The 20,302-nt window shown below is 36.4% G+C and overlaps 1 protein-coding gene across 1 annotated transcript in view; it reads left to right on the top strand.

The window, feature by feature from the left end:
- Positions 1-20,302, top strand: part of CC2D2A (coiled-coil and C2 domain containing 2A) — a 52,179-nt gene that overhangs the window by 20,545 nt on the left and 11,332 nt on the right. The window contains 14 exon segments of the mRNA XM_036382085.2: positions 1,329-1,558; positions 2,447-2,624; positions 3,828-3,984; positions 5,083-5,181; positions 5,184-5,229; positions 7,072-7,210; positions 7,982-8,185; positions 11,579-11,671; positions 13,449-13,540; positions 15,299-15,466; positions 16,877-16,982; positions 18,359-18,468; positions 18,584-18,680; positions 19,916-20,014. Coding sequence (XP_036237978.1) covers positions 1,329-1,558; positions 2,447-2,624; positions 3,828-3,984; positions 5,083-5,181; positions 5,184-5,229; positions 7,072-7,210; positions 7,982-8,185; positions 11,579-11,671; positions 13,449-13,540; positions 15,299-15,466; positions 16,877-16,982; positions 18,359-18,468; positions 18,584-18,680; positions 19,916-20,014 — 1,818 coding nt within the window.

Below are 20,302 nucleotides of genomic sequence, written 5' to 3'. Positions count from 1 at the left end.
ACTTTTATGGAGAGTCTTTTCATGTACATGCAGCCTCTGGAAGGCATTTAAAATATTTAAGAAGAAGCCAATGTGCAGGAATTGGAAATTCCTGTTATCAGAACACAAGTGGGCACATGACTTATTAGCATCATGAAGGTTCACTTGTGGGATAAAATGGATAAGTGTAAACCTTGAAGTAAAGGCAGATCATCATGAACATTGATCCTAATGGAAACTATTCATCCATGCCTTCACAAATACCATTGTGGCATCTTTTTATTGTGCTAGTCACAAACTATCTTGAGACTGAGAGAATTGTGGTTCTTTCCTTTTAGAATGAAATTACCTTTCTGTCTTACCCAGAGGTGCTTTATTTTATTTTACTCAAAGTACTTTTTAACTTAATCACTCCTTTTGGTTTCTTACTAGTACAGATTAGATGAATCAAACTAAAGACACATGAATCAAACAGTAGAGCTAGGTGGGACTAAATAAATGTAAAAGCAAATACAGGAGCAAGAAGGATAACACAAAATTCTGCAAAGAAAGAATATTTTTTAAGAACAATATGTGAAGAAGTTGTTTGGCTTACTATTTTAGTTACTGAGCAGAATCTGTTTGCTCTCCTTCCTCTTCTTTTGCTTATGATGTGTTAAGTTGTGAAGCAGTGCTTCCAAGCAGGCTGTACTTCCAAGTAATCTAGAAGTCTGTGGAAGGAGGAATTGTTTTGCAGCTGTTTAAAGTTGGGCATGCATGTAAACACTGGAGTTTTGTAGTTCAGGAGATGCTGAAAGGCCTGTGCTGTTCTGTTTGTTTATTCTTGTTTGGCACAAGGAAGGGAAAGGATCATTCTGCTCATGCTAAAGATACTATGCTAAGCCAAAACCACTTGTACTCCAGAGTTTGTGGCACATGTGCATTTGTTTTGTCAGTGTATGTGCAGTCAGTGTATCTCAAACAACTGTGTCTACTGGCTGAGTAAGCTCCCTTCAATCCTAACAGAATGTATGTGGTAGCTCAGGCAAATGAGAAGACAGCATCTAGCCAGAATGTTCAAGCAACATGCTGATTTTGAAAGTTGGTAGAGAAGATTAAGTAAATGTTTTGCTTGGAGCACATTATTATTTTGAAGCATATGAATGGAATGTATTGCTGAATTCTGAAACTGATGCAGTCCTTTACAATGAGAGAAATCTTTTATGTGTTTGTGTGTAATACTAAAATTATACTGTCATTTTACTGTACACACACCATCTGTGTTTAGCACATGTGAATCAAGAGAACAAGAGAAAAAATTGCAGAGATTGAAACACATTCAGAAAGAATGTTATTGTTTTTATATGCAGAAGTCCAAGAAGAAAAAGAAAAAAGATACTCTTGTAGATGAAGAATCAGAAGATCATGATTTTGGTGAGGAGCGTATAAAACCCATCCCACCTAAAATGGCCAATAGCCTGGAAATAGAGCAGCAGGTTAGAGAAAAAGCTGACAGCTGCAGAAGGAAACCTGGAGAGCCTATTCTAGTTCCTGAGCTGACCCTCTCAGGAAGCATAACTCCAACTGAGCAGTGTCCTCGGTAAGATAAATGTGGGCCAGCAAATTACCTTATTTGTGAATTTCTATAATTTATTAATTGCTTGTTTATACAACTTCATATGCATGAACTCACCATTCTGTTTAGCCTAGTGATGAAACCTCTGCTTTTAAAGGTGATATAACTTAATTCATTTTCAAGTCACATATAACCTTGTACATAGTGCACTTAAAAAATGCATGTCTGCACAATCCCTTTGAACCCTCTGCTATTCCTTGAGCATCTGCACAGAGCAGAGTGCAGATACAAAGAAGCTGGTCTCACTGCTGGCAGTACCACTCTCACTAGCTAGTCCTTTGCACAGGGTCTGTGCTGTATTCAACAAAGCCAAAAGAAAGAAATTGTGTACTAAACCAGAGATTGCACTGTGGATAAAAGAAATAAATGTGCTTGTTTTCTATTACTTTCCATATTTTCACACACAATTTAACATACATCTGCTATATTTCAGTAATTTAAACACTGCTTTGTTTTGTACTTGGTTCACAAATAGCCTCATCAGGGAATGCTGCTTGGCTGTTGTACTCCCAATGACTGAAAACTTCAAAATTTTAACTCAATATCATTTTTGTGCTTTGGAGGAAGAGGGTGGAAGAGACTTTTTTCCTAGATAACTTCTTTTATATTGAGTTAGCTTTTGTGGATACAAAATTTGACTTAATCATTTTAAAATCATTTTATATTCACAAGAAGATAAAACACCTGTGAAGTAAGAGTTCTAAAGTCATCCCTGTATAGTGACATTTTTGGAGCAATAACACCTGTTTTTAGGTGGGTTCTGTCCCCCCATGAGAAAGCGGATTTTCATTAAAAATAAATAATAAAAATGTTATTAAAAATGATATGATAGCTTGTTTGACATATTTACAGAGCAGAAGTTTTGCGACGAGAGGATGTGAAGAAACGCTCAGCATTTATTAAAGTCCTTTTCAACTCCAAGGAAGTGTCAAGGACTGTTACCCGACCAATAAGTTCCGATTTTAGAGTTCACTTTGGACAGATTTTCAATTTACAAATAATCAATTGGCCAGAGAGTTTGAAACTACAGGTAGATGTTGATTTATTGCACTAACTTTTAAAGGATGATATAACATGTAATTAGTCCTGCAGTGCTTATGTTTTGCTCTGTGATAGTGTCATAAAGACTGAAAAACCTATGAAAGACCTTTTGTAAATCATCAATCTTACCCTCCTTCCTTGCTTCTCCAGTCTTTAACTTTTAACTTTACTGCTATGTGTTTGATGCTTATGCTTTCTAGAAATATATAGAAAAAAGCTATAGTTTGGATGGGAGAAATTAAATAATTGGGACTTGTGATTAAATATGTTAGTGGATTGGCCTCTTGATTTTGGAAAAACTTACTTGTGTTGCAGATCAAATTGCTAACATGGTCATCTTAAAACGTTATTTTCCACATAGTAAAATCCTCATAATGTTTACTGCAGGGGAATAAGAAAAAAAATAATTTTTAGTAATGTCTATAATTGCACTTGACTTGATCAACAGTGCAGTTAAATCAAGGTACTACCACCCCCAATTCCAAGTATGAATTAATAAATGGTTAGCATGAGTACTTTTCAGAGTTAATATGAAACAGGATCAGGATCCTACTTCTCCCTTTAGAAGACTCCTCTGGTTAGGTAAAACAGGTAGTTCAGGGAAAGATGTAAAAAACCCTTGTCTCCTTATTTATTTAATGTATAAATTGAAAAAGAGAAGGAAGACCATTTTCCTGGATTCAAAACAATTGAATGGAGAAAGCACTGACATCACTCTGAGCCTGCAGCTGGCTGGGAAAGAGAGGAGCCACCTGCAGTGCTGCCAGAATGGGGACCGTGTGCCACACCCTGCCTTTCATGTCAAGGGAGAATTAGTCAGGCAGAATCCCTCCAGAATCTTCAGCTGATCCAAGGGAATGTCACAAGCATATTGTTGCATATTGTACAGTGATGCTCTTAAAAGTCTGGATTTGTCACACTTGTCTCAGGTGCATTAGAAAAGTGAAGAAGATGGACTTGTAGGAAGAATTCACATCAAGTTAAGCTACTGATAGCTGCTGAAATGTCTGCTAATTGGATATTTTAGAAAGTGAATTAATACAGTTGCCTTAAATTATTTATTTCATGCTTAAGCCATAGTAAAACCTTTTCTCTAAGGTGAAACCTTTTCTCTAAGTTGAAATATGTTTCAGCTTCTCAAGAATGCACATGTAAATTTTTTCTTCTGTCCCCTATCATATATTTTTCCTAGATTTATGAAACTACAGGTATCAGCAGTACCACCTTGTTAGCTGAAGTGTTCTTACCTGTTCCTGAGACTGCAGTTCTGACAGGCAGTGCTCCTCTGGAGGAAATAGAGTTCAGCAGCGATCAGCGTGTGATGCTGGATCATGAAGGAGTTGGGAGTGGTGAGGACTCTTGTTTTCCTTAGCTCAGTGTTTCTTTTTTTGCTGGAGCCATGTAGCAGTAAGAGGCTGGAGTGGGTTTCAGAATAAACCCTGCTAACAGCCTTCACAGCTTCTGTAACTGAGTCTTCCATAATTGTCATGATTCTTATTACTGAAGTTTGCTGTGGAATTTTTCTCTCTTACTAATTTTAAGCTATGCATAATAAAAATGTGTGTTTATTATTTGTTGTATTGTATTAGTGGAGCTTTACAAGCTATAGAAGATGTTTGGGATTTTTTGAGCATTTGAGTAATCAGGCCTCTGACACTGCAGAGCAAGCAGATACTCATCATTATAGCTCCAGTGATTTTTATGTTTTAAACCACTGAAAAACTGTTTGTAGAAGTGTATATGCAGAGTAATTTTTTGTCCCCCTATTTACTTTGTTGGCAACCTGCACACCCCTTTTCCCTGGGGCTTTAGGCTGAAGATAAACAAAGGAGAGATAGGAAAAGGGGAAACAAAGAATACGTAGCAGCATATGGAACTTGCAAGTGTGTATAATGAATTTGAACAGCATTGTGAGATGACTGACTTGCATAAATTTGCCATATATAAATACAGGTAAAGCTGGAGCAGAATAGATTAAAAAATGAGGAGGAAAAAATAGGGTAAAAAAATCATTACAGTAAATGTCACTGACTGTGATGACCATATGTACAATTGTGTGTCAAAAGCTTTAGGACTAACTTTTCAGTCATACATAATTCTTTTGACTCTGAATTTCTGTTTTGTTAATATCAGTATGCTGAATCTGAAAAGCACCAGAAATATTAAAAGGTGTGCATCTGTGGAGGGAAAAAATGAGCCTTTGGCATAGCCTTTCCTTCCAGCTCGAATGAAAGGCCTTCTCTGTAGCTGTAATGGAATCTTTCACTCATTATTGTAGAACAGAGTTCTTCCCCACAGCACACAGCAGAATCATGGTTTCACATTAACCTTTTTAGATAAAGGCACAGGTTATTTGACTACTCATTTTCTGGAAGTCTTTTTAAAAATGTTAAGATATTGTGTTTAAATGCATAAATACACTGCTTTGGATTTTTCCCCTTCGATAGGTGTGTCCTTTTCATTTGAAGCTGATGGTAGCAACAAAATGACTTTCATGACCTCTGGGAAAGTATCCAGTAGTGTCTCTTGGGCAGTTGGAGAAAAAGGAATCCCTTAATTCCTCCAGTATCTCAGCAAAACACAGGCATTCCAAGGTAATAAGACAAAATTTTCAGTGATTCATGGGAAACTGATTGTACTAGTATTTAAAAAAAATATTTCATAATCAAGACTTCTCATAATCTTTTTCCTCATATTTAGATATTTTACTTTGTGCTGTGACCCTCTGCAGATATCTTAGGGTACATGTATTTGGTAAATGTATTTTACTTAGAAATTATACTTTTTAGCATAGTATTTCTAGAAAATTCAAGCTAATTAATTCAATTTTATCATTTTCTAATAGAGAGTGAATATATTGTCAAGGAATCTTCCTGTAATTATTTTGCTAAGAGCAGAAACTCCAGTTCTTTCTTGTCTGAAGTGCATTTGGACAGGCTATGTCTAATTTGCCCTCAGGCTGCAAGTTGGTTATTGTAGATTATTTGTCCATCCTGTTGCTTTTATTTAATTCCATGAAGTCGAAGAGATGATACATAAAGGCTGCTTTTGTAACCTCTTTAGGCACCTTCACTATAAACCCTTAAAAAGTTTTCCCATAGTTGTTAATACTGAGCAAGCATGAATACTTTTTCCAGCTGATTCATTTGTCAGGTTTTTATTTAATTAGAAGCTAGACATTGGCTTACAAATCATTCTGTTACTATTGTTAAGCAAGCTGCAGCCATTCAAGTACCTTGCTGATCAACATATCAGTACTCTGCTGCCCTCAGTGAAGGCAGAATAGATGAGGTTAAAATGTACAGATGGATTCCCAACAGCTAAATTTAACTCAGGAGACTAATCACTGTAATAAATGGAAAACTGAAGAATTTCAGAAGGAAGTTTTCTGTGAAACACTCTTCTTTGAAACACCTTGTGGAAATGAACATCTCTCTGTGACTTTCCATTGTCTGTTGGGAAGGTCAGTGACAGGATTTTCATGACTAATGTTAGCTTTTGCTGCCCATGAGCCTTTTAGCACAATTGTGATTCAGTTGGCATTTGTTCAAGACTGATGCCTAAAGATAAACTTGATGTTCCTGCTTTATCTGCTGCTCCAGTAATTGCTGGATATTTGGCTGATTCTAACTAAGCACAAGACAGATCTGTAAGTTTTAAAGTTTTCCTGAAAATATTCAACTAAGTAGAGATCAAAACCTGAAACTAGCACCCCTAATATGAGAAGGGGCAGCATCCACTCCAGTGGTATTTGGCTAATAAATAACACACATGTCCTGGTGTATTGGCCTTATGTGTCAAGGTTTGAGTAGCAGTGGGCCTTCAGAGGTGGCTCCTGTGAGAAGATGCAGATGGCAAGCAGGGCAGTGTACAAATGCCTCCAGACTACCCACCATCCTTCCTTGAATACAAGAACGTGAGTAGGAGCACCCAGAGGATAAAGACTTGGGGATGATTCAGGCCCCAGGGTCTGTGCAGAAACAGCAAGGAGGGGGCAGAGATGAGGGCTACAATGCAGGGCTGAAAGCACCATCCAGGAGGAGAGGTCAGAGACAGGAGCTAAGATACAACACAAGCAAGGACTCTATGTCTGAGACATTGTCAAAACTTACATGTTACCTTTCACAGTGAGAGGCAATTTATCTTCTTACTTGTAGCATAGGAGTAGCATAGGTATATCAGGAATATATCAAAAAGCACCTTATTAGCTGTATAAAAGTTGTCTTCCACTTTTTCCTTCATATTTCCCATTTACTTTGCTTTGTGATTGATCATTCCCTCAGTTCCATAGTTACAACTAAGAGCTGTGAACTGGAATTTACTATTCTGGTTGTGGGGAGCTTTTTGGGTTTTTCTAAGATCGTTTTAAATGGTTTTTTTATATTGCTAAATCAAATGTGCTTTAGGTGTAAGTTGTATCAATTCTGTCTTTTTAGTGCTTTAAAAACTATTGATGCTATTGCATCCATTGGGACATCAGGCCTAACTGATATGAAGAAACTAGCTAAGTGGGCAGCTGAAGCAAAACTTGATCCAAATGACCCAAACAATGCAGCTCTGATGCAGCTGATCATGGTAAGTGGTACTTTCAGAGCTGAAGGGCTGCTGGAGTGGTGGGACTCCTGGTCACCAGAACCTCCCCAGGCAATCTTCATGCTTGCCAGGGAGGTAGCAGCATTTATAGCTACTAAAATATGATTAATGCATTTAGTAGTGGCTTGTTTACATATTAATGAATATGATTTATTAATCCATTCAGTAGTGGCAAAAAACGGTGGAAGGGAATGTGCATACAGATCAGTTAATAAATCAAAAACAAAATATGGCTTTTGAGTTTGTTGTTTCCTTAAAGTACAAGGGAATTTCCAATGTACTTGTATGGTACTAGATAAGAAGCTGCTCATTAATGAGGATTGCACAGAGATCTCGGGTGTTGTAGAGGCTTCAGCTTTTCTAAACAACAAATTGAGGAGCTGTTTACATAGCTGTTTAATTTACATGGCTGTTTATTTACATAGCTATTTACAAAGCTGAAGTTCTGTAAATGGATCTCCTTTACTGTAGTTTCCTAGGTTACTCTGACATGTTGTAGTTTTCATACTCTCTGATCTTTTGTTTATGATACAAGGAAATAGAATTTTATTATATTCTGTTACTTATAATCTCATATGCTTTGCTCAGCAAAACACTGCTATAAAATACTTGGTGTTTGGTCTGTGTGATCCATCTTTATTGCTTTTGCTTAAAATGAACATCTTTGCAATATGCATGTAAAACTTATAAAAGCTATTGTATAGATTTTTGTCACTTTGTATGAAAAAGTTCATATTTTTGTTACTAATTTAGACTACTACAAGCGGAGAGGCACACGTTCCTGATTTCTTCAGATTGGAACAGTTGCAGCAAGAATTTAATTTTGTTTCTGATGAGGAGTTTAATAGATCAAAGAGATTCCGACTGTTGCAGCTCAGAAATGAGGAGGTGGCAGAGTTCAGAAACTACAAGCAGGTCCCTTTACATGAACGAGAAATCAGTGAGAAAATCTTCCAGGTAGAATGTTTTCTGAAATACTTCTTTTCTAGTTTAAATGCTTATAATGTTTGACTTGCAGTCAAGTCAAGTGGTTCTTTAAAGAATGTAAAGCTATGCTGACATGAAAAAAAAAGAATTTTATTCCTGCAGTCTTTTCTAGTGGTATTTTCATCTAATTAAACTAGCTTCCTTCCAAGGCAATATTTCCACAGCCATACTTTGGTCAGAGTTAAATAAAACAGAAAAACTGCTGTAGGCAAAAATGTTATAAGTTATTAGTTTTTGTTAAAGTTGAGATATTTTTTTAAAAAGTGATTTTAGATATAAAAAGGTAATTCAGAGATAATTCAGGTTTAGGCCTATTAGCTTTTGAGCCCTTTTTTTTGGGAGGGGGGGGGACTGTTAGAAGCAATCACTCTAACAAGAATTAAAACCTTTTTTTGTTTTATTAGAGCCTGTGTTACAGATATTTCTGTTTTAGTACATTGCTCTAATTAGATTACCTTGCCCTTGCCTGTCTGTTAATTACCTTATTGAAATGCAATGTGTGCAGTTTTTTTATTTGGGTTATACTTCAATTATTTTTATCTCAACTCTATTATTAGTGTTAAGTCATGCATTTTTTTTTTGTTCTTAGCAATTCATGTAGCTAAGGAACATTTTAGTATGTTCATTGGCTTAGGAGGGTCAGAGTCATCTCAGATTCTGGCAAATGCTGTTTTATCCCTACTTCTAACATAGATTTACTTGAAAAATTCTTTTTTTCCTTTCTATTGGGTGATAATATTTTTAAAATATATTTATTAATTCAGACATATCTCTTTGCAATAAATATTACTGTCTTTTGTAAGTTTAGATTAGTTCTGTATCTTTTATTTAAAGATGTACCACATGTTTGGTGCACCTTTTTGGTCCAGTTCATTTTATGGGCTATTTTCATTCATTTTATGTAATCATTCAAAATTTGAAAACCATAGTTTAAGAATTATTTTGATGGAGGGTTGTTGGTTTTTTCCATTAAGATAAATTGGATAAACCCATGATTGCCCATTCCAAGTTTATTTTATATGCTGTGAACTTCAAAACTAAGTTTCAAGTGATTTGTTCCCAGTTGATTTACTAGCTGTTTGGCAAAAAGGTCTGGAAGTTCGTAGAATCATGGAAATACTATTTGTAAAATATTCTCTGGAGATCATCTGGTCCTGCTTTCCACTGAAGTGGTGGTACTGTTGCCAGCACTAGATGAGGTCAGCTGTTTATTTGTCTAGCCAAGTCTTGAAAACCTCTAAATGGGAGACTCCACTGCCTTTTAGCATAACCTGTTCCAGTGCTTCACTGTCCTTCCAGAGATTGTTCAAAAACAAAGAAAGAAAAAAGTCACGTCCAACCTGAGCCTTCCAGGTTGTGTTTAATGGCTGCTTTCCCTTGTTGTACTGTCTGGAGCTAGAGAGATGATTTTGGCACCCTGTCCTTTTGCCCCTCAAAGAGTTGTGAGCAGATACTGCATTGCTCATTAATCTCTTCCTCACCAGGCTGATGAATTTGAGCACCTTGCCCAGTGCAAGAAAGACTCTGAAATACTGGAGTAAGTCCAGTAGAGAGCTACCAGAGTATGTGCAGTGCTGAAGCCATGACCTCCAAGGAGAGGCAGAAAGGACTAAGGTTGTTTTTGCCTAAGCAGGCAAGGCTTGAGAGGGTTTCTTACTGCATCCTTCAGGTACCCAGTGGTGCAGAGAAAACAGAGAGAGACTCATCTTGGAGGTGAGATGATGATAGACACAAGTTACTCCTAGAGACATTGCAGTTAATCATAATGAAAACATTTTTCACAAAGAACATGTTCAAGTTCTTGAACGCATTGTCCATCAAATTTGTAAAACTGCCATCTCTGGAGATACTGAAAATTCAACTTTCCAAGGCCCTGAGCATTCTGATTGGAGTTGTTCTGTTTCTCAGAGTTTGGATCAGATGGCCACCAGAAGTCTCTTCAAATCTACATTTTTCTAAGATTCTGACCTCTTCTTGTAGGTCATGTCCTGTGGGCCTCTTGCTGTGTTAGTAGCCCTTCAGTGGATCCCATCCATTGTCTCCACATGCCTCTTGAATTGGCAGCTGCAAACTGGCTGCAGTATTTCAGGCATGCCCCCTGCAGTGTCAGGCTGGAGAGGGTGGCAGTTTCTCTTGTCTGTAGGACATGCTGATCTTATCTATCCTGTGGTTTGCCTTTTGCCAAAAGAACATGTCACTGGTTGGCATTAAACCCACACTTATTTCAATATGGCTGTTATTCTTCTGGTTGATTTCCAGTCTGTGCCAGTGCATGAAATTTCTTGACCCTCAATACAGAATTTTCCCTTTTTATAATTGAGGCTTCAGTTGTCAAAGTTTTAAGTCATAAAGAGCCCTCTGAACTATGGTTCAGTCACTCATATTAATCACTCTTCCTATAATCAAGTATCCTTAGCTAAATTGCTATCAGTGCATTGAGTTTCCTCATCCAGGTCACTTGTGAAGAAACTGAATATAATCAATCCCAGGGGCCCTTCCCTTTGCTTTTTAGAGGACACTAATCAGATGTTGAGCTGTTTGTCCTTACTGTTAGAACTCAGACCTGAAGCTTAATTTTACTGAGTACTTTTAGCTGTGGTTCTGAAGCCAGTGTGATTCTCAGATCCTGGCAGAGCCTCTTGACTTGTAAGCTCTGGCTTTTGCTTGAAGGCTGAGTGTTAGCTCTAGCCTTTTCTTAATTTATGAGACAGTTTCGAGACAGTTTCCTAAACTTGTGAATAGAAGTTGCATCTCTCAGTAGAGCTTTCACTGTAGTCCATCTATCTCTCACAGCCCTGAGAGATATCCCATCAACATACTTCTCCCTAAGAACCAAGTGCAGTTCTACTCACCAAGTGAGTTTTACACCCTATGAAAAGTAATTACAAATTATTTAGAAAGGTACTTACTAGTATTAAAGCACAGTTCAGATTTTTGACCATTTTCCAAGAAGACTGCATCATTTCTGCTAACTCTTCCTGTTAAAGCTGCAATAAGTGAAGCCACTTCCAGTTCAAATGGAATTTCAGTTTATAACAGCAGGTCAAAGTTCAGCTTTCAAAGAAGAGGGGAAATTGTCAAGTTATTCATTGTAATTTAAACCACATGAATCTTGTAACTGAATGGTATTCTTGTCTCTATTCATGAAAGTTTAGAATATATTGTCTATACTAGCATTAAAAATAACTTTACAAACTTCTCACATCTGCTGGGGTTTACTGTGGTCTGTACATCATTATTAATGAAATACTTAGCATTTTTTCTTATATGTAGAGTATAGATATATATATAGAGAGTATAGATATATATAAATATAGAGTACTGAATATATATTGAAGCACAAACTGTAATAAATATCTTTAGGACTATGAGAAGAGAGTGCAAGAGAGGGATGTGATTGACAGCAAAAACTACCTAGATGCACACAGAGCAGTTGTTGCCAACTATCTGCAGAAGGTAAGATGCTAAATATGTGCTTCACCATATTCCTGTAGGCTGTATGTTGCTTTATTTCCTTGGATACTAAAACCTGGTTCATCTCTAAATGTGACCTACAGACATCTTTAAAATTCCACATTAGGCCTGAAACTGGTGTAATTGAACCAATGGAGGTCTGTGTTATTTAATGCTATTGAGAATGATGCAATATACAAAATGGCAGGCCATTCTGGATATTTCTGTCAGTTCTGTAAATTCTTCTTTGCTCTAGTTCCCCAGAGTTTTGTACTGTTGAGTCACAGGAATTCAGTGATTTCCTCCTTCCTGTTTTCCTTGTTGTAGGCTGTGATGCTAAGAACTTAATTAGCTCCATGAAAGTGGCCCTAATCACTTCTAATAATCATTTAATGTAATACACAGTGTCTTGTTCTGCAGCCTGAGGCAGAGGGCGTATCTTCTGTCACATTTACTTCATTGTGGTATTACAGTAACATATTCCACTTATATTGATTTAATTAATTTTTCTAGTTTTCATTATATTAAGATGACATTTTCTTTAATCCTTAGGGAAAAAGAAGGTAAACACAAGAAAAGTTTACAATTTTAGACTGGCAAAAAAGCAAGTGTGAAACATGGCTACCAGTTTCTTACCAGTTGTGTAAATATCTAAAAAGTGTATCAAATCCTAGCTTGCCAGCAAAACATGAAATATGATGATAAGGTTGAATTAAAGTAGGACAAAATAAATTATTGGTTAGGAAGAATGCTTCATGAAAGAAGCATAGAGAAAAAAGTGTTTGAATCTTCCAGGCAAGTGCCAAAGTCCAGATTCAATGTGAGTATAAAAATTATTTTTGACAAAGCTGTCATGTCTGTGTCAGCCCCATATGTTTTGCATGGCATTGAACATATGGGTTTTGCAGCACACTGAATAGTAATGGAGTAGTACAGAACAGCATTCATTATTGTACCTTTGTTTGTCTCAGATTAAATACAAGTAGCCTTTTTTAAAATGGTACTTGGATTCTTTACACTTCTGTAAATTGTCAGATGGGCTAGAAAATTTGATTTCTTGTATCAGAACTGAAATTCAGTTCACTCTGAAATGTGATCTTTATATGTGTATCACTTCTGATGTTGTACTAGCACAGAGTATAAAGCCACGACTAGCATTAGTGCTAAGAAAAAAGGACAAAGGCAATATCCTTTCAGACTGCTTCCACATAGTTGTTAGGAGATGAGGGAAGACTTTTATCTCTGTGCTTCACTCTATGACCTCAGCAAAGATATGTAAGGATCTAAGAAATTTAAACATTTATTTGAAATCACAGGATTTTAATACAGGCTTCACCAGTTCTATAGCCCAAAGTATTTCTTTTGATCCACATAAGTGGTGCCATAAAGATTTCTCTACAGCCTTTTTTTGCAACTTCATTTAGATGTGGAAAATAGATGTCTGTTGGTGTCATTTGTTTTTTTAATTGTTTCTGATGGTGAGCTGTAAGCAGATAAAGACATTATTTTTGATTGTATGTTTTCATATATTCTTCTATCAATCTAGCCAGTCTGTTTCTAGAGAAGCATTGTATTGGTAAAATGAGCTGCTCCTACGTTCCAAAGAAATAGCTGGAGGAAAGAAATTTTTCTTTCAACTCTGACCCTCATAAAATTTGGAAAAAATGAAGAATAAGTATGTGGATGTTTTAATTATGGATGTTAATAATTAGAATGCAAATATTGGCAGTGGGTTTGGATTAGAAATGCACTTCTGTCCCTTCTCCCTCCCTGTTCACAGGTTCGAGAATCAGTAATCAAGCGATTCCTCATAGCAAAGCACCATTTCATTCTCTCTGACCTTGTCAATGAAGAGGAAATTCCAGGCCTGGGGTAAGAGAGCTATCTTTATTTGTTCCAAATAAAAAACTTAAGGTAAAACCACCTGCTCTTTTTATTTCTATTTTACAAGTGTGTCGATGTGGCTAACTGATGTGACTTTGTGTTTAGTATAATAGATTAACTTGCAATCACTGTGTATACCTCTGCCAGTACAGTTAATTGATAAACAGCTCTGTGTACACCTCTGCCAGTACAGTGTATTGATAAACAAAGTGTATTAAAAACTTTTTTAAGAAAAAGTTTGGTTTTGACACAAATAAAGTGACAGCATGTAAATAAGATATAAAAGGATATGATGCACTTCTGATGAGCTGAGCATAGTCCAGCTGGTGCCAGATTGAATATTTCCAATTTTCAGGCAAATATCAGAGTTAGTAACTCTATTACTGACTGGTTCTCTGGGTGATACTTCCTTAGAGTCAGTGTCTATGCCCTGTAAATAATGTGCAGTAGATTTTTAACTGTAATTTTCTTTGTTTTACTTCACATGCATTTCTAATGCTGAATGTTGTCATATGCTGTTTATGTTCAAAAAATATACTGAGTTTGGAAATGACTGCTTTTCTCTTCTAAGATAATTGTTTCTTTTATTACTTGAGCACTTTCTTTAGATTTTTGTTTCAAATCACATACCTATCAATTTTAACATATATCAGCCATCCCAGCATAGATGGCTCTTAGTGTTGTTCACTTAAAATCTGTGTAAGTAAACAAGTTGCAAAACTTACTTTTTCTTTCATATAGAAGTTGCTTCTGTTCACTCTAAACACAGCACCCTTATACAGTCTAAGTGTTTTTCAACCAGCTGTATAAATCTAAACAGTCCCATCTGCTGGAGACACAGAGACTTGCTCTCTTACAAAAGACTTCAAGTATGGTATTAGGTGATGCTTTCACAGTAGAGAAACATCTGAACAAGACTACAATTAGCTTTTTGTTGAGAATCAAATGCTTCATTTATGTTTTCCCATCATGCATCCTATTCATATTGTATTCTATTTGCAAAGATTTATGGTTACTGAATTTAAAATACACCGTGGCTTGTTTAATATTCACTTAGTGAGATATTTCAGTAACTCATGATTTTGTGTTATTTTAGCAGTAATTTCTGTGGGGGATTTATTTAAGGAAGAAATGCCATTAGCTATCAGTTTTTAAATGTGTTTTTGAATGTCTGCAGTAGATAGCAATGATGTAAACATTACATACATCTGCATAAATGAAACACACATTTTCATTTTATTGTTTTCCTGTTTTTTTATTTCCTTTGCTTCTGCTTTGCCTTGGGTTATAAGTTCTGAGGGTCCAGGGTATGTTGTGGTGTATTGATTCTGCTTCCTCCCTGTAGCCTGTTATTCAGTGTACATAGCTGTGTAGACAGATGCTTTGTCTCTTCTGTACAGTGCTTATCATCATCTGCTAGATCCCTTGTTTATAGCACTGTAGTTTAGATCTGTCTTGAAGCTGTGTAATTGTCTTTTTTGCACCTAGCATAGTTTTGGGATGAAAACCCCAAACAATGAAACTTTTTTGCACATTAAAGTTGTAATTCCTGAAATATAAGACAGAACCGGATTAGTGCAGCACTAACAATTGCAACATTTTGACAATTCAGAGAGTTTTGTTTGGCACTAGCAGGAGCAAATATTTCCTTTTTGTGTTAGTGCATAATTTTCATGAGTGTCATGGTAACACTGGAATGTTGGATTCTATGCAAAACTGACTAAATACCTGGTTTATGATTATTAGCATTTTGGGACTTGGCCTCTTTAAACTGGCAGAGCCAAAACGACCATTAAGGCCAAGAAGAAAAGAAAGGAAGAAGGTCACAGCACAGAATTTATCAGATGGAGACATAAAACTGTTAGTGAACATCATCAGAGCCTATGATATTCCAGTGAGAAAACCAGTGATGAGGTATGTTTAAAAGCTTGTTTCCAGTACAGATTCATTTTCTGGCTTCTTCTGTTTTGAGGACAGATGAAGCAACAGATGTTACAATTCAGCCATGTGTGTTGTTTTGATTCTCATGATAAAAACATACATATATACATTTCTCTTTTTACAAATGATGATAAAGGACTGATATTTTGTAAGTTTGTAGATTAATAAAATAATTTTTAGTAGCTGTGAAATTCAAGACACGTTTTACCAGAAACTGTCAGAAAGATCAGTTACAGCTTTGACAGCATTATAACTCTGGTAATGCCAGATGAATTATCCCTTAAGGAAGCCTCTTGATAATTCTCAGGGAAATTTTAATTCATAATATCCTAATTAAATACCAAAACCAAATATTAAAAAACCCAGTTCTTCACTGTGGGATACTATTTGTCTCCTGAGTGCAGCATGTTGATCTTCTCCTTGATGAACCATTTAAGTTAATAGACTGAGCCTAATGTGGCTCTAATTCTAAAGGTGACCTTTACACTCAGGCACATTAACACAATGCCTGCACTGCATGATGGTGTGTCATGTAGAGACACTGAACAGTGTGCTTCAGCTCCAGAAGCAATGTATTAATGTAGTGTTCACTCTCTCTCTCTCCCCCACACAAAATTAATACACCTTGCATTTAACTCAGAGGTATTTCCAAGCTGGCCAGTTACAGAATTTAACATTTTCAGCTGTTCTTTCTCTTGCTGTATTAGAGGTTCTGCTGCAATCTGTGAATAGATACAGAGAAAAGCAATTCATTGACAGGAAAAAGAAGATGGAAAATTCATTACCAGAATTACAGAAATAATTAAAACCCCATCCAGTCTTTTTGCATTATATGATACCTTATTTTGAGCTGTTTATATGTGAATAGTTACTCTTTTATGGTCTATAATGTGGTCTTACCACAAAAAAAAGTTATGTGGAAGTGCTGTAAAAATAAATGTTTAACATATATTGTCTTTTACTTCACTCATGGGTTGACAAATCTGTAATATTCATATGAATTATTTTTTGCCTTGCCTGAATGCCATGAGATCTACACTGCTCATGAATTCTGCAGGGATTCAAGTACTTGAACTTAAAAGCTTGTAGCTCAAAGAGATTGTGTGGAGTAGGCAACAAAAAAGTCTGCAGTTAATAAACCCTTCAGAAAAGAGAGCCTCCAGGCTCTCTTGCAGTGAGGCTTGTAGGAAGTATACACTCAATACCCCTTTCTGGCATTTTATTTGTGTTATTTGATCTAATAAATATCTTCCCAAGGTTATAATGTAACAAAACCATCAGTATTTCCAGAATTCTATATGGCTAATAGACAATGTGAGGGATTCACACTTTGTAATGAATTCTCTGTCTTCCCTGGTTGTTGTTGTCTGTTTCCTCTTGTAGCAAACTTCAGCAGCCATCGAAATCTTCAAGGTCCTTCAACGAGATGTTTGCAGCCTCTCCATCAGCTCAGAGCCCACCCAACAGCCCAGACTGGGCATTCAACCAGGTATGGTACAAAAGTGACGTCTTCTGGGAAGCTGTGAGCATTTTGCACAGACAGTAGCATTCACCCTCAGAAAGATACTTTATTGGCAAGGTTTCCTTGCCCACTCCTTGATCTCCAAAAGGAGAGTAAAGCTGCAGAAGGTTCAGAGAAGAATATACAGAATGGCTCGTGCCCAGTGAAAAATGGTGGGACTTTGAGCCAGAGCACCCATAACTGCAAGCTGAGGAGGAGGAATATGGTAGAAAGGCACAAAATCATGAATCATAGACACTGGATAAGGATTGACTGTTTCCTGGCACTGGAAGTACAAATGTGAGTGATGGGCAAATGAAGCTGGTAGGAGTTAGGTTCAAAAGAAAGTTGTGATTCTGCATTCAGCAGTTGGCCAGTGGCCAGAGAAGTTGCTTGCATGTATTGTGGATGAAAGAGGTTGGTTTGTGCTGAAGTGGGTATTGGACAAGTATGCGAAGAGTGATCCATTGGGAGTTACTTAATAGAAAAATCATTACAGACTTAGGAAAGTCTTTCATCTGAAAATGTTTGAAGTCTGGAAGAGTAATAGGAGAAAATACCATCTATGCCTGCTCAGTTCTTACTTTTTTGTGTGTGTTGGCTGCTGGCTGTTTTCACAGGCTGCACTTTGGGTCCAGTACACTCCTAGTCTAAACCAGCACAGCCATTCTTATGGCTGACACTGAAATTTCAATTTCTTGCTATTTAAAACTAAATTCAGCATCCTTCTGAATGAAGATGAAAGACCTTCAGGGTTTTTACTGGTTTCCTTGTGATTTTCTTACAAAATTACAGCTTTTTGAAATGTAGAAAAGCTTCTGCCATATGCATTTGAATGTTAAATAAGGCATTTTTAATCACATTTAGGGGGTTGTTTTGTCTAGATGAAGTTGTTTATCTGTCATAGGAGCCAGTTTCAGGGACAGCTGGGATTGTAGCTGTAGGCTTCTTGGATTACAGATAAGAGGATACAAGTGCACTTCTTTCCCTGGTGTCTGGATCACATGTTCTGTTTCAGTTACTTTCCTTGATTAGGTAGCCTGTACCTTTTCCACTCTCAGGAGAAAATGTGTTTTTTCCAGTGTATATAAATACATCAAGTATTTGGAATACACATGCATTTTTGGAAATGCTAGTGTATAAAATATTCTTAAAAGAATATGAATTCTTGAATTTATGAATTCTTCATAAATGCTTAGAAAGCCATGAAGTGCAATATTTAAGGTGTATTAAAGTTATATCTGGGCAGAACCAGCCTGATTGCCACAACATATGTTTTTCTAAATGCTTGAAATGTGTAATTTAATGTGCTCTGGTGAATTTCCACAGAGGTCTGTTTCCTTTGTTTTGATATCTATTTATAGGTTTTGGTCCGTCCTTTTGTAGAAGTTTCTTTTCAGCGAACAGTCTGCAGGACAACAACAGCAGAAGGTCCAAGCCCCTGCTGGAATGAGGAACTTGAGCTTCCATTTAGGTATGCCAAAATGAAACCAAATTATTTCTGCAAAATAATAGTTATTGAGCATGCAAATTATCCTCATTTTCCTGTATTGTTCAAATCACTTTTTTGATTTATTTAACCTCTTCAGAGCTCCTAATGGTGACTACAGCACCCACAGTTTGCAGTCAGTAAAAGATGAAGTCTTCATTAATGTTTTTGATGAAGTACTTCATGATGCTGTAGAGGTGAGTTCAAAATTGAAGGACATTGTACACTAGAGAACATAGTGAGCTTTTTGAAGTTGTCAGAACAAGACTTTTCCATGTAATAATTTCCCCCATCCTGTGCCTCTCTTTTCTCTATTTTGTCATTCCTTATGATTTTATCTGGTCAATACTGCAAGGTTATCAGAGGGAGCAATCTTTACAGTGTTAACATTTGTACAGATTCAGCTTGTGCCATGTAAAATGCTGCTAGAGTTGAACACATCACATGTGTGTAATGTGTTTTACTGATACTTAATGAAGTTGAAGATCCTAAAATTGAGAGGCATCAACAACAGAATCTGACTTCTGTTCTTAACCTTAATCAAAGCTTTTTATTTCATTCCAGATGAGTGATCCCAGTTCTTGTATTTTTTGCTAACTATCTTGTTATGCTTTGTCTCGTCTTGTTTTACAAGCTCTTTGGTGAAATAATAAAAAAAAGCCCAAACCATCTACTGGTTGTTTGCATTAACTTTTTTGAATGAGACAAGAATTGCAAGTACTAGTAACAAGAAATTTTTGTAAGCTCTCAGTGTTGGCATAAGTCCTTCCCCTGTTGAATCCAGTGAAAGCTTTCCTAGTCAATTCAGCAGACACAAAAATAGCAGCACTCAACATTCTTGAAAACATAGCCCAGAAATAAATAATGCACACACTTCACTGGGAACAGAATTCTGTCCTCAAACTGAAATGATACTTGATGAAGCATAAGGAAGAAAGCTACACACTTGAAACTTGGATGTCATGGCAGAGGTTTTTTTAAAAATAATTCTAGGCTGATCATGAAAGATTTGGAAATCTGATAGGCAGTGCACATGAAAACAGTTTTTGCATTTCACAGGGTTTACTTAGATTTTCCTACAATTTTTTTTTACTTCAAAATGCTTTTCAAACTAGAGCTTTCATTTGCTTCATTACTGAGAAGAGTGTTGTGGACACCTTGTCAAAGCTTTAAGTTCTCCATTACAGGTTATACAGGACTTAAACCCTAAAGTGTAGGTGCATTGTATCATGGACTGCAATGTTCTTCTATGTTTTCAGCATCTGGTGTGCTTGAAAGTTGTGCAGAATAATTACTGCTGCACAAGTAATGGAGCTGATACTTACAGAAAATTCATACAGAATTTTTTATTAATGCCTTGATTCAGTTGTTGATTGAATTAAAGGAAATGAAGCTGTCTTACAAAGTGTTGTGTTGGGCAACTTTTTAATAGGATGATCGTGAGAGAGGAAGTGGAATCCACACTCGTATTGAGAGACACTGGCTGGGATGTGTTAAGATTCCATTTACTACCATATATTTTCAAGCAAGGGTGAGTGATTTTATTTGAAGTAAAATACAGAACTGAGAATGGAAAAGGGCTGGAAATGGAATGTCAGATTTAATTATATTCTTTGTAATTGTTAGTTTATTTTTATGGAATTGTTTGAAGATGTCTTTGAAACCACTGGGATTTTTTTGACAGATCTGGTATTTCCCAGTAAGTTCAAGGTTTTGAAGGGAGAAGAGATAAAATATACTCAATAGTGACAATGCAGCCTGACTTCCTTCAGTAGCAACATTAAAAGCACAGATTTTTTTAGGTGATTTTCTCAGTGGC

This window comes from Molothrus ater, chromosome 4, assembly GCF_012460135.2.
Source record: "Molothrus ater isolate BHLD 08-10-18 breed brown headed cowbird chromosome 4, BPBGC_Mater_1.1, whole genome shotgun sequence".
Lineage (NCBI taxonomy): Eukaryota > Metazoa > Chordata > Aves > Passeriformes > Icteridae > Molothrus > Molothrus ater.
This window is presented reverse-complemented; position numbering and strand designations above follow the sequence as displayed.